The following is a 14,391-nucleotide window of genomic DNA, read 5'->3' on the forward strand; positions in this document are numbered from 1 at the left end:
ACTGCGACAACAGGTGGAAAAATATCAATGCAAATTAAATCAATTAAAATTTTCAAATAATAATAATTGAAAAATAAACCATGATTTATAGATAGTTTAACACATCTCATAAATATGTTTCATATAAGACTGCTGAGTTTGGACATGAAGTTTATCACATGCTGGTGTAATCTCCTGACTGCAAATGCAGGAACAGGAGCAGACACACACACACTCAACCACAGCCACTTGCGCTTTGCACTGGCACAACAATTGCAATTAGAGTTAGCGTGCTCAAGAAAATAGAGCCAGATGTGTTAGTGCTGGCAGTCAGACTGTGTATGCAGCGATGGTTTTTGTGTTATGTCCACACACTGTGAAGACGCTTATTACAGCACTTATCTGTGAACGTTCCTTTATATAACTTGTAAAATGTTAACACAACAATCATAATGATAATAGGTAACGTCATGCAGATTAAATAGTCATGATTTATAATGTAAGAAAAGTCTCAACTTGTAAAATACAAGTAGTTTCACTCCCAAACTGTGTTTTTAGCCATCTCGCATCTCTTTGCGAGGATTATTTCTAGATCTATGCACCGTGCTATGTTTGGTGTGGTCTTGTTTTAATTGCAGTTCTTTGCTGTAATGAATGATACACTATTTTTCATATTCTGTTTGTTTCATGAAGTAATAAAAAAATGACTATAAAAACTACATGTTTTGTCATGTTTTCATTTATTGCTTGATGAAACTGTTAGATAATTTTGTCATCCAATGTATTTAATTTATTTTGTTGATCTGCAATCCCCTTCTCGATACGGCTCAGCTGAGGGAAGAAAGAAATGACACAGACACACAATGCTATCAAATCCTTCTTCAACGTTTATTTGTTCAGCATTCTGATATATGGTCCAGAAAACCACATTCCACAGGACCCTCACCAATGAAATAGATCTTTACCTTATATGGGGTGACATACATGTTTGAGCTACGTGTGTTACGTGAGCATAGAGACAAGAGAAACATTCCTTTAGAACATCTTTAGAACAATGAGCAGCTGCAGCTACCCAACAAAAGAAGTTTAAAAGAGGCCTTCATTATTCCACATTACATCACCAGAGAAGTTGTTGAGAAGCATTCATTATTTCACAGACACATAAACACAATATTAGAAATGGCGTGTCATCACTCTCAGCAGATGATCCTGAATTAAAACCAGATCAAAACAACGTCACATGTTGAAGTAATCCTCACAGAGTGACATGAGCTTGGCACGCACTCATGTATACGCACGTCGCGTGAGACTTCCCAAGTCTCTATCTGAAGGAAAGCCTGAAGGTAGTCAGAGATTCTCAGCCGCAAGCAAAAAAACCATAACAAATCTGCAAAAATATCGTCTGTAATTCATATATTGGCACAATAATATTTAGATTTTCCTGGTTATTGGCCAGTAATGTATCGGCTGCCGAAATATCAATCATTCCTAATTAGAGATGAACCAATCGACCAGCCAGGGACCAGAATTAGCCGATTTTCCGCTTGCTCGGCCGGACCGGTGACCGGCCGGTCAGCCTCACGTCTTTCCGATTCCAAGCCAGTCCGTTTTGTTGCCAGCGGCGCAGGCAATAACGTCACAGCCACACGTAAACATGTCATTGGCGTGGAAGATCTTCACTGTGAGTGAAGAGTACATAAAGTTCGAAATGTGTAATAATTGTAAGGCCAAAGTAAACCGTGGGGGAATCACCACAATAACTTTCGGAAACAACAAACCTAATTAGACATTTAAAACACCATCACACAGCTGAAAATGCCCATTTTAAAAAATAATCTAAAAAGGGAAAGCAGCTAAAGCTAGCCAGAGCTCAGAGCCAGCCACAAGTCAGCAGCCTCTCCTATCATCCCTTGGAATGAGCACCGAAAAGACCAAAGCAATTATGAGGAAAATTATGGAATTCATGGCCCTGGATGACCAGCTGTTCTCCATAGTTGAGGACAGAGGGTTCAGAAATCTGATACATTTCCTCGATACAGAGTAGGAGGTACTTTCCGACGTCGTGTTGCCTGAGTTGTTTAATCTCGTGTCATGTCACACACGCAGCCAGTTATCTGTCAACATTTGGTTACACAAATCCGGGTGAAGGGAAGTGGGGTGCTGGATGGCTGAGGCAGGCTAAATACATACAACTTGTGCCATTGTGATTTAATGTGCTGAGTAACGTAATTTTTCCCATCGTGTCCGATATTAAAATCAGTGCGACACACATTGCAAAAGGCATGGGCATTGTTTGGATATGGCTTCGGGATATGAAATTAAATTCTTCCATCCAGCTGTTGTTAAATGTACATGTATATTTTGTTTTTTTCACCGGAGCACCAGCTGAGTCTTCTCCTCCCATCTACCAGTTATGCTTGATTGAACATCCCGCGTCTACTGCCTGTGCAGATATCAACAGCGCAAATGGGTTGTAGGTTGCCAGGTTGAGGTCATAAATGATTTGTAATGTGTATGATTTGTCGATTGTGTGAGTAGGATGCGTTTCAGTCAAGATCTGGCAACTGGACCACCTTGGAATAATATATTGATGTGATTATTCATATAACGTGGTTTGGGCCATACAAATTATGGGAGTTTTTTTGGGAGAAATAACAAAACGGGAGACTCCCGGGAAAAACGGGAGTGTTGACAGGTATGCAAGCCATTCCTGAAGCAGTGCTCAGTTTTACAACTGATATTTGGACATCTAACGTAAGTTGAGCGTATTGGACACTTCAGTTTTTCAGATCTTTGGAATTTTTTTGTTAGACGAGTAATAAAGAGAAAAAGGTCTCTTTAGGTAATTGGAAATTACATTTGTTATATAAAGCAACTCATTTGCAGTTAATTGTTATTTCTACCTCTTTCCAGTCACAGAGCACTTTATTTTGAGAGTTGTTTAAGTGAGAGAAGATCCTGTAACTTAGTGCAGTTTGGGGGAAATTGTAATGTTTAATAATTAATTTTATTATGAAAATAAAATGTTGCATTGAAGAAAGGTAGATTTTGTTTGTATATGCGGTCAATAATAGTTCTTAGAAAGAAAATCGGAATCTGAAAAAATCGGTATCGGCAGGTCTCACTTGAAAAAATCGGAATCGGCCAAGAAAATTGCAATCGGTGCATCTCTATTCCTAGTAATGGATGTAGGCTTAATGTAAGGAGTAGGGATGGGAATCGTAATGAATTTAACATGTCCAGTTCTGAATCAGAGTTCTCTTGATGAATCCAGTAACGATTCTTTTGAGAAATAGTTATTTGAAAATAAGAAATGCAGTTCTTCATTGTAGTCGAGACTAGCTCATCGGAGTCTGAATACAAGCCGAACCAGTGTAGGTAGAGTCAGAGACAACAAGGGAAATCTATACACACAATTTTTTTTAAATGCATCATGAAAACTATAAAAATCAATGATGAAAAATAAATAAGCAAATTTAATTATTTGTTATACCTGTTCTCTTCATGGAGAACCTCCAGTGACTTCCCTTTACACTAATAAAAAAATAATTTCTGTAGAAAAAAGGACTAAAATACTCTATATAAAGTGTTTTATAGAAGTTTATAGTTTTGTGTGAGGTGTCAGGTACTTTGACAGATTTCTTCTGCTGTTTAATGTGCTTAAAGCCCTAGATATACTTTGGTTTTGATGCAAACATTAGTGTGTGCTCACTAGACTTTCAAAGTATACTTTATTTAACTGCGTACACATACACAAGCGGTGGTTGCATACGCGCAACAACTGCTATTTCTCTTCCGTTTAAACCCATAAAGAGGACTTTAGTTCTTCAGAATGGAGTTATATAAATGCAAGTCTCTCCTGACCTCCTCACACAAGTGCTCTTAACCTGAAGATACATTGTTGACATTTTTACCTCCGCCTCTTGTCGTTTACCGGCTATTATATATTCTAGCTCTTCTTTGTGACAGCAATGGCATGCATATGGCAAGCCATGAATCTTGGAATAGCGCATTCGTTTTAACGCATTTAACATCTAAAACGGTATATTTTGCGGCATTCTTAACGACCATAACGCCGTAAAAAACGTGTGAAATTCTTTTAAAACACTGTATTGGATGCCATTTAGTTTGTGAAAATTCACTTTTTACTGCACTTTCTATGTAGTATAATGAGTCCCGCCTGCTGGTTTTCACAGCCAGTGATGTTTGAGATGTTCTCACCCAATCAGTGATTAACTGAGTCAGGCCAGACCAGTTCACTGCTGCAGGTTATTTCCTCCAATTGGTCATTCATTTCATACAAATCCAGATAGCCAGAAGAAACTTCATTTTGCATGGTTCAACTGGTTTTCATGTTAACTGGAGAACTTCCATTTTATGCAGCCTGCAGCAGATTAATTTGAAAATCATGCTCCTGACTCAATATTTTGCTTTCCATTTAAATTAAAATTTACTAAGCACTTTACTGACATTATTATACAGATTAAAATAAGTGGTATTATTAGATCGAATGGTAGAAGAATGCAAAAAAACAATAAAAATTAAATAAACTCAGGAGGCAGGAGATTCGAATTCAGCCATCACTAATGCGATCAGCACAACACTTCAGAGTATTATTAATTTGCGCGACTAGACTCAGAACAAATGAAAAGGGTAAAATTACTTGAAAAATTACTTAACCATATAATTGATAAGTCAGACATGGAGACTAATTTGTGCCACCTTTGATTAAAAAATGACATTTGGTAGATTTAATACCGTATCTCAAAACATAAAGAAATGGTTTCATAATAATTACTTCGTATCTCATATAAATGAGAAACATTTTCATTATAATGACTTACAATCACTTTTTTAATTAACTGTGGTGCAAACCAGCTTCAATAGACATTCCACCGTTTTCAATTTTAAAAAGGTGTAGCTGAACATGTTCATATTCTTTTAATAAAATAATATGCCTTCATATGTGATAAGTTGTCACAATGGTAATATGCCAATGTGATAATACTTTGTTAAAAAAAATCACTGTTTCATAAAGTAAAAATAACAATGGCTATTAACTGCAAATAGACAATTGCTGTGTCCGAAATTACCCTATATTCACTCATTTACTAAAATAGGGGATGTAAGTGTTCAATATTAGAAATGAGAGATCGAAAAAGGGTGATCAACACTTGCATAATATACTCGCTGCGGAGCTATCGCAGAAACAAGTTAGTAACATATGCACTTTCCATGTGTATTTTCATTTTACACTGTAGCTTAATATGGACAATAAGGATTGATGATGATGATGATGATGATAATAATAACAGCTTCATTTTGTATCTATACATATGGTGCATTGTAGTTTCATTCATGGTATATAACAGTAATGCAATAAGTCTTCAGTCTATTTATTATTTTTAATATGTTTATAATGATCAAAAATAATAACAAACTGCCAACAAGAAAAACCACATATGTAAGTGTATATTATTTCATTATTTTCATATTATTATTTAATAACACACAATTCTCTCCAGCCTGGTCTCCCAAGCAACAAAATTGGCCCGGTTGCTAGGGAGGGTAGAGTTACATGGGGTAACCTCCTTGTGGTAACTATAATGTGATTCGCGGTGGGGCGCGTGGTGAGTTTTGCGTGGATGCTGCGGAGGTTGGCGTGAAGTCTCCACACGCGCTAGGTCTCCTCGGTAATGCGCTCAAGCCACGTGATAAGATGCGCGGATTGATGTTCTCAGATGTGGAGACAACTGAGATTCATCCTCCACCACCCGGATTGAGGCAAGTCACTACGCCACCACGAGGACTTAGAGTGCATTGGGAATTGGGCATTCCAAATTGGGGAGAATAAAATAATATTTTCACAAAATTCTCCTATCCAAACTGCTGCGTTTAGAGAACAGGTCATGGGTGCATAGTGTCCTCATCCAAACAGTACTGATGTTATCAATAACAATCATTAATAAGATGAATACATTACCTACAATTGATAACCCATTATTTGAATAATACATTACAGTTCAAAATGACACCTCAGAAAAATAGGAAAAGACACTGATATACACTGGTGCATTAAGATGTATTAATGTGGTAAAAAGCAGCAAAGAATTATAAATGTATTAAAAAGAGAGTGAGAGAGAGAGAGAGAGAGATTTGAATACAGATTGTGATCAAATATGTGTTGAATGTCAAATGTACCTGGAAATTGAAATCTTACATGTAATGCAAACCAATCTAAGAACAGTAACTGTAATAAGATTGCAACATAGAGTTTGGTTTATTATCATTTAAATTAGTGATTTAAATTGTCCTTTTGCACAGATCTTTTGTTATGAAAAGCAATATGCAATATTTGCTTCAACAGTTTTTGCATTTTAAGTTGGACATAACATGTGCATCAGTATAAGATTAATTCAATAACCGCTGGTGCTGTAGTGATTTTGATGTAAAGACCTGAACAATTACAATAGTTGCCTCAGCACCTTCATTGGTTCTTATCGCGTCTCATGACTCAAGTGCGTCATGTGACTTTTTAAAAACGTTTGGTCCCGAGACTATAAAAACAATTCACCTTTTGTGTTTCACAGTCATGTGGGTTTGGAGTGACATTAGTATAAGTAATAATGACAGAAATAAAATTTTTGACTGAAGTATTCCTTAAACTGTATATGGGTAGGGACATGAGGCAGGTTGTCTGTATTGGCTGGTGTCCAATAAAAAGGCAGAGTGTAATGGGTAGCTGAATCTGTTGGGTGTCACACATGAGTCATATATTCTGTTAGTTTTGCTCGTAGTTCAGTTTCTACAACACAGAGTCTCTTCTGCTCTTACTGCCCTTGATTTTCCTGTTCATCAAGCACACACTCACAGCAATGTGTTTCTCTCAAAACACAATCTCTCTATCACATTTACAGAACTTGATCAAAACTGCTGGGAATTGTTCTGTTCTTTCCACTTTATTTTTGTACTTTTTCAACATTCTGAGTTTGTGTGTCAGCTCATAATCCTAAATTCTGCTGCTACTTCAGGGTTTGAAACTACTGTATGCATTTGTTTTAGCTGTGTAGTGGAAATCACAGTGATATGAAACTATGAGTCTCTCTTGTGCATTTTGATGTGATCTTGCCCGATGCCGGTCTTGAAGTGTTCTGTACTGAATTCTTGGCTCTGTCTCTGTTTTTCAGGGCTGTACAAGAAGTCCGGCAAATTAGTATTTCTTGGCCTGGACAATGCTGGCAAGACGACATTACTGCACATGCTTAAAGATGACAGACTGGGTCAGCATGTGCCAACCTTACACCCCAGTAAGTGCACTTCGCAACACTAACCAAACAGATTCCTCAACAAAACCAAATAGCAGCTCATTGCTGGTGTACAGTAAAGTTAAATATACTCATAGTGAAATTGAAGAATGAATGGTTGTGACATTTCAAACAAAATCTTTGTACCGGCTGTTAAGTCAAGTGGTTTTTATTGTTGTTCAACCATATACAGTTGTACAGTACACAGCAAAACGAGACAACGTTCCTCCAGGACCATGGTGCTACATAAACCAACATAGGACAAACACAGAACCACATGAGACTACACAGACTAAATAATATTTCTACATAAAGTGCAGTTACAAACGAGTGCAAAAAGTATGGGACAGTACAATAAATTACTAAAAGGAACAGGACAATAGGCACAGTGAGAGACAGTGCAGCGCTGACCAGTACACATTTGTAATTGAGTAGTGCAAAAAGATGACACTTTCTAAATTGCTAAATGTAAACATAACATACTATGAAATAGTGTTCTATGGATACAGCCGTTATTGAGGTAGCAGCCAGGTATAATGTGACAATTAAAGTGCAACTCTGGACAGGTGCGTGCGTGCCAGTCCACTCCCAGAGTATTGAGTAGTCTGATGGCTTGGGGGAAGAAGCTGTTACACAGTCTGGCTGTGAGGGCACGAATGCTTCGGTACCTCTTGCCAGACGGCAGGAGGGTGAAGAGTTTGTGTGTGGGGTCATCCACAATGCTGGTTGCTTTGCGGATGCAGCATTTTATGTCAATGTATTTTGATGGAGGGAAGAGAGACCCCTATGATCTTCTCAGCTGTTCTCACTATACTCTGCAGGGCTTTGCGGTCCGAAACGATGCAAGTCCCAAACCAGGCAGTGATGCAGCTGCTCAGGATGCTCTCAATAGTCCCTCTGTAGAATGTAGTGAGGATGGGGGGTGGGAGATGTGCTTTCCTCAGCCTTCGAAGAAAGTAAAGACGCTGCTGGGCTTTCTTGGTAATAGAGCTGGTGTTGAGGGACCAGGTGAGGTTCTCTGCCAGGTGAACACCAAGGAATTTGGTCCTCTTGACGATCTCCACAGAGGAGCCGTCGATGTTCAGCGGAGTGTGTTCACTATGTTCTCTCCTGAAGTCAACAACCATCTCTTTTGTTTTGTCCACATTCAGATACAGGTTGTTGGCTCTACACCAGTACGTTAGCCACTGCACCTCCTCTCTGTATGCTGACTCGTCGTTCTTGCTGATGAGACCCACCATGGTCGTCTCATCGGCGAACTTGACGATGTGGTTCGAGCTGTGCATTGCTGCACAGTCGTGAGTCAGCAGAGTGAAAGCAGTGGACTGAGCACACATCCCTGGGGGGCCCCAGTGCTCTGTGTGGTGGTGGTGGAGATGCTGTTCCCGATCCGGACTGACTCAGGTCTCCCAGTCAAGAAGTCCAGGATCCAGTTGCAGAGGGAGGTGTCCAGGCCCAGCAGGTTCAGCTTTCCAATTAGGTGCTGAGGGCTCAAACCAAGCGTAGAAGTCGTTCAGCGCTTCTGGAAGGGAGGCATCTTTGTCACAGGCAACTGATGTTGTCCTGTAGTTGGTGATGGCCTGGATGTCCTGCCACATGCGCCCCGTGTCGCCGCTGTCCTAGAAGTGACTGTGGATTCTCTGTGCGTGTGTGCGCTTTGCCTCTCTTATGGCCCGGGACAGTTTGGCCCTCTGTTCTTAGGTCCGCCTTGTCGCCTGCTCTGAAGGTGGAGTCTCGGGTCCTTGCGTGCCTCCAGTCATCCACGGCTTCTGGTTGGAGTGTGTGGTGATGGTCTTGGAGAAGGTGACATCATCAATGCACTTGCTGATGTAGCTGATCACTGATGCTGTGTATTCCTCCAAGTTGGTGGAGTTGCCATATGTTGCAGCCTCCCTGAACATGTGCCAGTCAGTACACTCAAAACAGTCCTGAAGAGCAGAGATGGCTCCTGCTGGCCAGGTTTTCACCTGCTTCTGAAGCGGTTTTGTGCACCTGACAAGCGGTCTGTATGCTGGAATTAGCATAAGATGTGGTCTGAGTAGCCGAGGTGAGGGTGGGGCTCCGCCCGGTATATGCCTGGGATGTTTGTGTAAACAAGATCAAGCGTGTTCCCCCCTCTCGTTGCAAAGTCCACATATTGATGGAATTTAGGGAGCACTATCTTGAGATTTGCATGGTTGAAATCTCCGGCGACAATAAACAGTCCGTCAGGGTGAGCGTTCTGCAATTTGCTAATAGCCCCATACAGTTCACCGAGCGCTTCCTTAGGATTAGCGCTGGGGGGAATGTAAACTTCGGTTATTATGACAGTGGCGAATTCCCATGGTAAATAAAAAGGTCTGCATCTAACAGTCACAAGCTCCAACAATGATGAGCAGGAGCTAGTGACTAGCACAGACATCTTGCATCATTCCATGTTGATGTAAACGCACAAGCCACCACCGCGAGTCTTCCCGCATATTGCTGCATTTCTGTAGGCACGAAACTAGATGAACCCGTCTACGGTTTGTTTTTAGCCTACCATGGACCCCCGCCCTCTTGCCACACTTCCGCTTCCTCGCACACCGCTTACGATGTCCTCTTCCCCCGGCCACCGGCATCAGACAACACTGGGGACTGGTCTACGCAGCAAGCCAAGGAACACTCTGGAATCACTCTGTTGTTTGAAATGCTGCTTTATTCATGTGTTGTTTGCAGCTGAAAGTCATTAGCACATCTGCCCAAAAAAATTATGTTTCTATTAGGGATGCAGATGATTAACCGGCATTAACAATTTGCTCGACTAATAAAATCAGTAAAAAAATTAACCGAGAGTTTAATTCAAGAAATAACAGAGACGTGATTTGATGGGTGTGGCAGGGCGGAGGGCGGGGCCGGGTCGTGATCATACACACCCGGTCCCTTATCAGGCTAATCAAGCCTCCGATAAAGGTCGACTTCGGAGGATTGTGCGGGAGAGAGAGATACGGACATGTCCATCATATGTGTGTTTATTGTCTTTTGTTTGAGTTTGAAATTAAACTATTATTTATATCATCAAGCCGGTTCTCGCCGCCTCCTTTCCATTGACCGCTTTACACTGGTGCCGAAATCCGGGAAGGAGGAGGGATATGCCGTAGTAGAGTTCTCGCGACGAGGAGTCCGGTCAACTGGAAGAGGACAATGGCCGCCGACCACGAGGGGAGAAGGGGCTCCTAACCAACCGCCTGGGCGGTCAGGACCGCTGCCAGGGGCTGGAGAAACCCCTTCTGTTCCCCAAGAACGCGGCGGGGCGTTCCGTCCACCAGGGGCTGGAGGTCTGCCTCCGATCTGCCCGGAGAGGCGCGGCTGTCGTCCGTTAGAGGGTGGAGCAGTGGCCAAGGAACAAGCTACGGCGTATCGGAGAACTGGCGAGTAAGTGTTTTTTTTATTTTTTATATCTCTCTCCTCTCTCTCTCACTGCTGCTCCGCATTGGCCTTTTCCCTCTCGTTTAAATTTTACAGTGTACACTGTTACAAGAAGTACCCCCCCTATTTAATTATTTCCGTTTCCCTCTCCTTGTCCCCTCCCTCGTCCAGGTAGACTGGGATGACCTGCCGGCAGTCGGGGCAAAAAGGCACGCCCCTCACCAAAGGGGGGTGCATTTCATGCTGGGGGCTCCCCTGCCTGAGATAAAGAGGGAGGAATGTGGCAGGGCAGAGGCCGAGGCCGGGTCGTGATCATACACACCCGGTCCCTTATCAGGCTTATCAAGCCTCCGAGAAGGATAAAGGTCGACTGCTGAGGATTGTGCGGGAGAGAGAGATAGTTTACGGACATGTCCGTCATGTGTGTTTATTGTCTTTTGTTTGAGTTTTAAATTAAACTATTTATATCATCAAGCTGGTTCTCGCCACCTCATTTCCATTGACCACTTTACAATGGGTTTTACATATAGGGCATTTTATGTAACCGCTAAAACACAGTCTTTCTCCCAGTCTGAATGACAAGGAAATGTGAAGCATTTGCTGTGCCTATGGGACTTTTTCGTCAGTGAAGACATGTTCCAATGCAGATTGTGACTGGGACGCACAAGTGTAGTAGCGGTACCTAAAGCGGTCACGATTATGAAATTTGTCTGACAATTAAATATCAAACAAATAATTGCGATTATGATGATTGTCTGTTTTAAGGCTGTGATGATTAATTATCTTGTTAAGGGCTTTCACAATTAATTGTCTTGTAAACTGTAATTTGTTTTGCATGTGTGCGTCATACACCTTAAGAAGTAATTTTTACATATTTAACTTCAAATATGTAAATCAAATAATAAAATGGGAAAACCTATGATTTCCTTTTTAAGGTTTTAAAAACTTATGAAAGACATGAAAAATAAGGTTTTAAATATCAAAAGATTTCAAAATACTTAAAATATTTCTCTCCTTTTGGTCAATTTTACATTTACACTTGTTTTTGAACTTGTATATTTTATAGTTTTTTTTTTATAAAAAATGTAATATAGTTTGTTATATTTTATTATGTTTGTATAATATTTTATTATGCAATAGTAAAACATTTCTTTCCTAATTTCTTTTTCACTTTCACATGTTATTTCAGTGCTCTAATTAAACCCATGATCCTTTATTTGTGATCAAGCAAAACCAAAAATGGTAACATCATGCCAAGACATTGAAGATGCTAAATTTCAACAGATTTTTGATATTTCAAACGGTGTTGCCATTGCGAGGCGATAAATTAATGGCGAAAAATGAAAAAGTTAGGTTTATGTTTGGTATTGGGGGCTGATCACATGGATATGACTATTGTGGGGCACGATCATAGCGCCACCAACTGGCTGCAGGAAGTGTGGAACTTTTTACAGACTTTGGAATAGCACTCTTATTTGTATCTGATCTGCTTCAAATTGATGTATAATAATGTCAAGATGGTATAGATTTAAAATTCTAAAGGGATTTTTTTATATCTTAACTACGGTTGCCATGTCAATGCATTAAACACTAATTCCTTTATGTATATTCATATGTTTTCGAGGTACTTGGCATGCTTGAATATGATCTTTTGCACACACATCAGAATTGTTGGCCATTAGGGCTGGGCAAAGGTTCATTCATGGGCATGTAGAGGGGGCTCTGTAGTGCCAAATAGAAAATGGCCATGTTTAGGGGGACTCTGTAGCACATCCCTTTTCAGGTGCAGTCACCAAACTTGGTACATATAATGTATGTAGATCTCATCAAGCCGGACAACTTTCACACTACAGACATTAGCTCCTCCCAACAGGAAGTCGAAGTTTAGATTTTTGAAAATGGCATGCTCTGGAATTGAAATATTCCTCATAGGGAATAAATCTGACTGGCACCAAACATAGGTAACGTCATGCCAAAACATAGAAGATGCTGAATTGTGAGTGGTTTATTGATGTCTCAAATGGTGTCTCCATAGAGATGCTAAAACTTTTTTTTAAAAAAGGAATCATTTTCTCATACCTTCTGCGTGTATTATTTGATTTACATCAATATTGACCCATATGTTTGGCCTTGAGGGCTGATCACATTGATGTATCTACTCTGGGTCACGGTCGTAGTGCCACCAACTGGCAGCAGGGAATGACGCCCTTACAACAGTCTTTGAAAAAATGTATTTACATTTACTCAAATCGCTATTGCTTTGCAGTGCCACCTAGAACATGGGCATGTTCGAGGTGCTATGTTGCACATTCCATTTGAGGTACAGTCTCCAAACTTTGTACACATATAGATCTCATCAAGCCGGACAACTTTCACGCTGACCGTCATAAGCTCTCCCCAACAGGAAGTTGGCCATTTTGGATTGTTTGAAAAATGCATGCTTAGGAATTTTATGTTTGCTCTTGTAGGTTGATCACATTGATGTGACTATTGTGGGTCATGGTTGTAGTGCCAGCAACTGGCGGAAGTGTGTCACTTATTTCAGACTTTAAATATCCCTATTATTTTAATCTGAATTACTTAAAAAAACAATTATTTTTTAATAATGTCAAGACAGTGCAGATAGAAATTCTGAAGGTATTCTTGATATCTTAAATACTGTTGCTATGGCAATGCATTAAATGTCATCATTCCTTTTTGTGCATATTCACATGTTTTGAGGTATTTTTTTTTAAGTTTAATGTTAAACATGTCTTATTTTTATATAAATAAAATATAATAAAAATCAATTGAAATGTATAAATAATAGAAAACTATTTAATATGTGTATATGTGGCAATTATAAAAAATGTAAAATAAGGGCATCCAAGCTCCATGAATGATTTCTAAAATAACACAGGAGATTTGTGCTGTCCTGTCTAGAAACCCTCTTTCGTAAGTTATGTATATGAAGTGTAACTAGGTTCTTCAGATATCTATATTTCTCATTTCATGTGTTAAACATCTCCAGTCCTTGAGGTAGAGTTTCTGTTTCTGATCTGTGTATGTTTTGATTACCGATCCAGTGCAGGAATGTGTTATTTTGAATATATTTATTTGTGGCTGTTATCAATGTCGTTAAGTGTCATCAGTTTTTACTGCAGCTTGCGCTGTTTTCCAGGAAATAGAAAACCGAATGTTTGTGTATATAGAGCATGTCTTTTGTCTCTCTCTCTCTTAATCGCTCTCATGTGATCTGCTTGTTATTGTTGAACGCTGGCACGTAGTGTGTTTTAATCTTGTATAAATCGAGTGATTCGTGGCTGGGTTGTGCGATGGTGTTTGTGAGCTGTGCCATCTTGGTCACCGGTGCTCTCGCACAAATTCCCAGAGTGGATTTTCCTGCATTTTATTATTTATTTTTTAATATATTACATAGTTTTATATGGACAAATTAGAACATTTAACCTCTTATGCAATGGGTGGATTAATTACCACTAGACTCAGTCAGACTCTTTTTACCAGTGCTGATTTATGTACTTCTCCACTGACATGCATCTCATGAATGGCAATAGTACACATAGAGATGTAGTATGCTATTATGGGAATCCCATCTCTTTTTTTTTTTTTTTTTTTTTCTTAAGTTTGACAGTGGCAAAACAAATGCTTAAAGTCTGAAGCAGTTGCAAATTTTCCAAATATACAGCAGCTGTTTGTATAATCTACATATTAACAATGAATC

General features: G+C 39.8%; 1 protein-coding gene across 1 annotated transcript in view; it reads left to right on the top strand.

The window, feature by feature from the left end:
• The window catches only part of sar1b (secretion associated, Ras related GTPase 1B), a 49,170-nt gene that overhangs the window by 14,046 nt on the left and 20,733 nt on the right, over positions 1–14,391 (top strand). Inside the window, exon 3 of the mRNA XM_052099371.1 lies at positions 7,167–7,286. Within this exon, the coding sequence (XP_051955331.1) occupies positions 7,167–7,286 (120 nt within the window). The remainder of the gene's footprint in view (positions 1–7,166; positions 7,287–14,391) is intronic.

Source organism: Xyrauchen texanus, chromosome 31, assembly GCF_025860055.1.
Source record: "Xyrauchen texanus isolate HMW12.3.18 chromosome 31, RBS_HiC_50CHRs, whole genome shotgun sequence".
Lineage (NCBI taxonomy): Eukaryota > Metazoa > Chordata > Actinopteri > Cypriniformes > Catostomidae > Xyrauchen > Xyrauchen texanus.